Source organism: Dermacentor andersoni, chromosome 9, assembly GCF_023375885.2.
Source record: "Dermacentor andersoni chromosome 9, qqDerAnde1_hic_scaffold, whole genome shotgun sequence".
In the NCBI taxonomy this organism is placed as follows: Eukaryota; Metazoa; Arthropoda; class Arachnida; order Ixodida; family Ixodidae; genus Dermacentor; species Dermacentor andersoni.
The window spans coordinates 7,155,569-7,161,888 of record NC_092822.1 but is presented as its reverse complement, the minus strand read 5'-3'; the positions used below and the strand labels follow the sequence as shown (position 1 = coordinate 7,161,888).

At 46.4% G+C, this 6,320-nt stretch overlaps 1 protein-coding gene across 1 annotated transcript; it reads left to right on the top strand.

Moving 5' to 3' along the window:
• The first annotated feature begins 3,711 nt into the window (after window positions 1-3,711).
• Window positions 3,712-6,067, top strand: LOC126526941 (uncharacterized). The gene has a single exon (XM_050174648.3). It carries the CDS (start codon window positions 4,249-4,251, stop codon window positions 4,801-4,803), a length of 555 nt encoding a protein of 184 aa, XP_050030605.1. The 5' UTR covers window positions 3,712-4,248; the 3' UTR covers window positions 4,804-6,067.
• The last annotated feature ends 253 nt before the right edge of the window (window positions 6,068-6,320 follow it).

The following is a 6,320-nucleotide window of genomic DNA, read 5'->3' as shown; positions in this document are numbered from 1 at the left end:
GAATGGTATTTGCTATTCAGATCGTTTTCGACCCCAGAATTCACTATTAAAAATTATTGAATAGTCGTTTGCGTTCGAATGTAAGGAATAACAGCACTTTTGAAGCCTCGAAGGTGAGGGGCCGGTGCAAGCGAGGGCTCTTATGCCGAATGAATAATATTGTGCTGCTGGAGAGTCGTGGCTGCTGCGCCGAGGCGCACCAGTTCCCGAGAGAATTAACGCACAAGTGCTAATCGGTTCTGGTGAACAAGTTCCTAGCTGTCATTCAATATAAGCGCTTAGTTTTGGGACAGCCTGTAAATCTGCAAGCTTGATTCAGGCAAGGAAAACATTTTTTTTTATAGTCTCACCATGTCTGCAACACTGTAACCCATTAAAACTGGGTGCCCAATGTAGTACCACACTTATCTTCTTCAACGAACACGACAGATCTACAAATATGTTTACGTGTATGTGAGGCATGCCGTTCCTTTAAATGCTTCAGTATTGTTCTTACGATAGTGCACCGGATAACTGAAAGCAGCCGCTTTTAATACAGAAGCTGCTTAGTTAAGCGGACGTCCCGTCAGGGACGGCATTTTCCGGATGTTACCTGCAGCCTCAGTGTACCCCACCTACCGACGAAACGCACCATTTCAACTGCCGAAGCCAAGTTTATTGTGCTGGACCACTTGAGCGCTGTGTTTCAAAGCCATCTACAAGTGTACACAGACGGTTCGGTGTGCGCACAAACAAATAGCTGTGCAGCGGCATTCTGCATACCATCCCTTGATGTGTCATGGTCTGGCCGACTGGATCGCGTAGTTTCCTCTACAACAGTAGAAAGCGCCGCAATCACCGCGGCTTTGCGGAAACTACGTGCCTTTTCTGCACGAGATGTCGTGGTGCTGACGGATTCCAAGTCAGCATTACAAAGATTACATCGGGGCCTACCTCTAGAGAAATTTACAAGGCAGTCTCTGGCACTGATTGACGACCTAACGAGCAAAGGATTTAACATAACGTTTCAGTGGATTCCATCACACGTAGGAATTGATGGAAACGAGGAAGCTGACGCACTTGCACGCCTAGCGCTGACATGTGTCCCAAAAGTGAAAGCTCCAAAAGCTTTTCAAGACGCTAAGGATGCAATCCGCCTTCACTTTAGACAGATGTACAAGAATCCACACGAATCCTGTGTGACTCATGGATTTACACGCGAACAAGCGACGCTTTTATACCGCATCAGGACCGACTCCGCATACACCCCAGCTTGGTTATTCAAGACTGGGCTTCGCGCTTCCCCACTCTGTGTTTTCTGTGGTGACATTGGTGACATCGAACATTTCATTTGGCTATGCCCACAGTTTGACACAGAAAGAAAAGCGTTGGTCGACAACCTGCAAAAAAGCGGTCTCACGCACAGGACCTTTGAAGACGTCGTTTTCCCCGGAGGGCCCGCGGCATTCAGGAAGAGAGCGCAACGACTGTTGATAGCCTTCCTGCGAGACACGGGGCTCATCGACACCTGGTGACACACCCCCTGATCTCAACTCGAAGGAGGATCAGGCGGAACAATTGCCGGCTATGTATGCCAGGCTAACCCCGCCTGCTTCAACATCACCACCACCACCACCACCACCACCACGGCATTACATTGAAGGTACGAAATATAAGATAAGCGTAACATGTTTTTCTTAGTAATCAGACTCGAGAATAATTTCTTTCGTTTACACCCCTAAAAAGAAGCCGGAGGACGCAGCTACCTGCTTTGTTTCTTGTTCTTTTTTAATTGAACAAATTCTAGCGTTTTACGCCTGGCGATATGCTTATGAGGCACCCAGTTCAGGTTCTCGCCAACTGGGGTTCTTTAACTTACATCTACACAGAATTACGAATCGTATTTCGCGACCTGGTTTGGACCCGTGAGCTCGAGTTTAGCAGCGCAACACCATATCCAGGGAAGGTGTTAAGGGCTACTTTACCCACTGTATCGCGTCCGGGTGCAGAAAAAATCTCGAAGATAGTGCAATGAAAGGCCGACCCGCGGCGGAGGTGGCGTTAAGCACTCTCCACACGTGGGCCGATCCCGAAGATAGTCAAATACCGGGCCGACTCGCGGCGGAGGTGCAGTTCGTCAGGCCCACACACACAGCTTAATGCTTAATTCGCTGGTGATCTTTCCCAGAGTGGAAGGGCACTGAGTTTTGTTGTTGTTAAGCGTGGACTGGACATAAAATTTCATACGGCTTACGGGCCAAACATTAGCATATATAATCGCTACCTAAAACTGTTTTCAGCTCCCAAGTGTCGTCCGCAATAAAAATAAAATAAAAAAAAAAAAACGTGCCAATTACTCCGCGTTCTGTTACGCGAGGAAGATGGAACAGCCCAATCCAAAGCAAATTCAAGTACTGAAAAATAATGCAGAAACTCCACTGGAGTTGTCGAAGTATGCATAAGCATGCTCCAAAATTTCAATTTGCCCACCTCCAAATTTCAAGTTGGCCCACCCCAAACTTCAGTTGGTCTACTCCCAAATTTAAGAGGAAGCTTCAGCTCGGGCCCAACTCCGACGCGGCCTAGAATTAATTCAAATACATGTAAAACACAAAAACGTTTTCCTGAGGTAACTATTGGAGCGATTTTAATTAAATTTGCTGCATTTGAGAGAGAAAGTTAAATTCTAGTGACTGCTGGAAGCGGAATTTCGATTTAGGGCCTTAATTTTATTTAAAGAATTTTCAAAAATTCGAAAGTTCGAAAACAAAGAAGCACGAAGTTTACAAATTAATAGCTCTCCGTCAAGAACGGATATTGCCGTTCTGTGTAACGGCATCCATTATTTAGATTATTTATCTAAATTTAGGTTTATTAGATTACTCAAAAAGGACTAATTCTGTATGTCAATTTATGCATTACATGAATTTGTTACGTTGTGTACAAGGGTTTTGCAAAACCTATATCTACACATTACATAATTTTTTAGATCCATGCGTAACACATCAGTTTTGTCCGCTTTAGATGTACTATGACATGCAACTCGCAGAATTGTGATATCATTCTTCATTGCTGAGATACAGAGTTGTAAACTTGATAGTTTCGTTTTCTGGAAATTTGCCAATTTCGCATATCTTTAGTAAAAAATTTACGACGTAAATCAAAATTCGAAACCAACAATCACTAGCTTTTAGGCTTTTTTTTAAACTGCAACAAACCTTGTGAAGTTTGGTGCAGTACGTGGTTGCTGAGAAAAACGAATTCTCCCTTTTCATGTATTTAGACAGGGACATCGAAGAAAGGCTTTGCGTTCACCGCTGCACTGTTCTTGCTCAAAATTTTCAGAGTCATCGTATTTTGGCGTCAAATTCGTTTAGTATAACACTTGACACAATTACTTGCTTGTTTTATTTTAAAGAAAAAATGTGCAAACTTACATGCGTTTATTGGGACGCGAGCTGGTGCCGCGGCGGCGCCGCATTACGCTGCTTAAATTTATGTCGCCGCCTGCCGACAGCTGTAAAAAGCAGCGTTTCAGAGAAGGCTGCTATGGTGGTTCAAAAGCAGAGAGGTGACATAAGGTTAAAAGTGTAGGAAGACGTATTTAAATAAAATGGTGAATTTCAATAACCAACAACACAGTTAAACAAAAATAAAAAGCTGAGCATGGTGGCAACTGCCATCACCCTGTTTCAAAGGGGACGCTCCTACCTTCCATCCACCCATCCTGCCATTTTGTGAGTATAGTGAGAAACTAAGCTGCTGCGCATCACGACCTCAGGACCTCAGTAGGTCTTTATTCTATGAGTAGGTCGTCATTATTCTATGAGGTCGTGCTGCGCATGCTGCCGCGTCTTGCCTAGGGGCGCAGGAGTAGCAGATGTGCTTTCGTTATTTAGCCAATTGATTTGGCACTTTCTTTATTCTATGTGGTGCTGGTGAATCGGACGTAAACGGGTAAACGTTCAACCACGTGTTCTGTGGTTCAACCATTGTGTAAAACGCTTGGTCTGTAGCTTAACGTTTAGTCGTTTTTAGAAGTTGTGCAGCTGTTACATTACGTGATCGTCAAGCCGCGCACGCGAACTACGCTTGGTACGCTTTCTGTGCGATCACCGCTGCGGCAGCAGTAGCAGCAGTAGGGCAGTAGGGCAGTAGTACGTGCGTGATCCCTGAGCGGTGAACGGCTGATCAAGAAGCCGGTGCAGTGCGCAACAAGCCTTCGTAATCATAAGCTGTGGTGCCGTCTGTGGCTAAGCCCGCCCGACTATGGAGAACACACTTCGCGAAGTGATGGCCCGGCTCACCAACCAGCCGTCGGACACCGTACGGCCGGCGTGCAAGAAGTGCGGCTACCCGGGCCACTTCACGTACCAGTGCCGCAACTTCCTCAAGGTGAACCCAAACAAAGACATCGTGCTGGACGTGAGCAGCACGAGCTCGGAGGAGGACAGCGACGACGAGCAGTTCGTGTCGCCGTTGACGCAGCTTAACTTGGCGCGGGCGGCTGCCGCCGCAGCAACGGCGCCATCGTCGTCCGACGCCGGTGCCAGCCGACAACGTCACCGGTCCTCGTCTTCGCACGAGAAGGCGAAAAAGAAGAAAAAAAAGAAGCGCCACCATCGGTCGCGGTCACCCCGTCGGAGAAGCAGCGGTGAGGACCGCGACGGGCAACGCAAGGGGCGCGACAGCTGCCGCAAGAGCAAAAAGAGCGACCGCAAGAAGAGCAAGCACTCCTCCCGGGACGACAAGGAGTTTCGCCACAAGAAGAAGAAAAAGGGCAGCAGCAGCTGCTCCAGCGACTCTTCTACCGACAGTCGGTGACGCTTCGGCCCACTACTCATTTGCGACGTGAACTCGCGTTGTGCGTCAGCGAAACCATCGACCAGGGTGTAATAGCATGTCGCGCTGCAGATCCGCAGAAATGAAATGTCTGTATTCTCCTGCGCTGCCATTTAAAGCGTAGTGTTGTGCAGAACAAACTTGTACTTTCAGCTAATAACCGACCCTTGGAAAGCGACGGCATTACCGTGGCCTACCGGAGTAGTGCCAGGGGAAGCGAAACGCAGTCGATGGCGGCTGAGGTAGGGAGTGGCCAGAAAATTAGCCGCCACCGAGTGTGCCCATGGTAACTAGGGACTACAATGAGAGGTGGGGGGGGGGGGGGGACTTGCAGTGAACTTGATGGCGAGGATAATAAGTGTTTAAGAAGGCTGCATAATCATGATTGTACTGGTTGTTTATATTGTTACAAGGCGGGAGATGTTTATTTAGATGGCTCAACACTAAAGCACTGGATGGGGTGAGGTTGCCAGACCAAAAACGTCTGTCTTCCTTCTCTTTGGGTGTACAAACGCACCATTATAGTACGTAACCATTCTTGTACAGTCATCATTTTGGGCATAATGTGAACAAACAGCATAAAAAATATGGACAGTAATCAGAGGATGACGAACACTGGCACTGACTTGCCACTAAAGCTTTAGTATGGAAAATGACAATTCTAAAGCAATGTCTTCTAGTTCTTCTACGTGCTTTATGCTCTGTGCGCATTATGGAGCCACACCAACAAGCTAAACTCTCAGTCATGATCATTTTGGGCACAAAGCTCAGAAATAATTGAGTGAACTGGCTCAGCAGTGCAAGCAGAAGTGGCCTTTTTGCTACTACTGATGCAACATTTTGTGTTAATTGGATGCTGCTTGGAACCAGTTTGTTGCCACTAAGGCTGGCAGAAGGAGATGCCAGAGAGTGGCAGTAAACATTTCTTGTGCGGCAACTTTTCGCACTTTAGACCGTGCCTTCATGGTAGCTCACTTCGTAAACCAGCATCACGGGACCTAGAATTTCGATTGTCATTTCACACAACACGCAGAGTACAATCCATAGATGCACCCATTCAGTGCACGTTAGCACCTTCAGGCACTGTGTGCACAACGGGGTATGCCAAGATAGTGCTTCAAGAATGCTGATGAAAATAATGATATTTAAAACATGCCACATACATCTTGAAACACTTTTGACTGGACATATGCTGCAAGTTTAATTATGTGTAAAGTTTTTAATAAAAAAGGGGTTTGAAAGTAGACAGCTTGGTGTTCACTCCTTGTGTGAGTATGTTGTTATGTTGCAGGTTTGCTTCTTTCACTGTTTTTCACTTTACAAAGGGTATATTTATCAGGTGGCTGCATAGTTACTTTATAAGTACATGCTAGGCAGGAAATAATTCTCATACCTGACATTCCTGCAGGAATGGATAGCTATCGCTCATGCAGTCCATGATCTGTGAACTTGATGGAACTCACTGACGACTTTAAAATTCTTAATTTGTTCCACAGCTC

Excerpts from the sequence above, each read along its gene's own strand:
- LOC126526941 (XM_050174648.3), top strand. The coding sequence starts at position 4,249 with ATGGAGAACACACTTCGCGAAGTGATGGCCCGGCTCACCAACCAGCCG.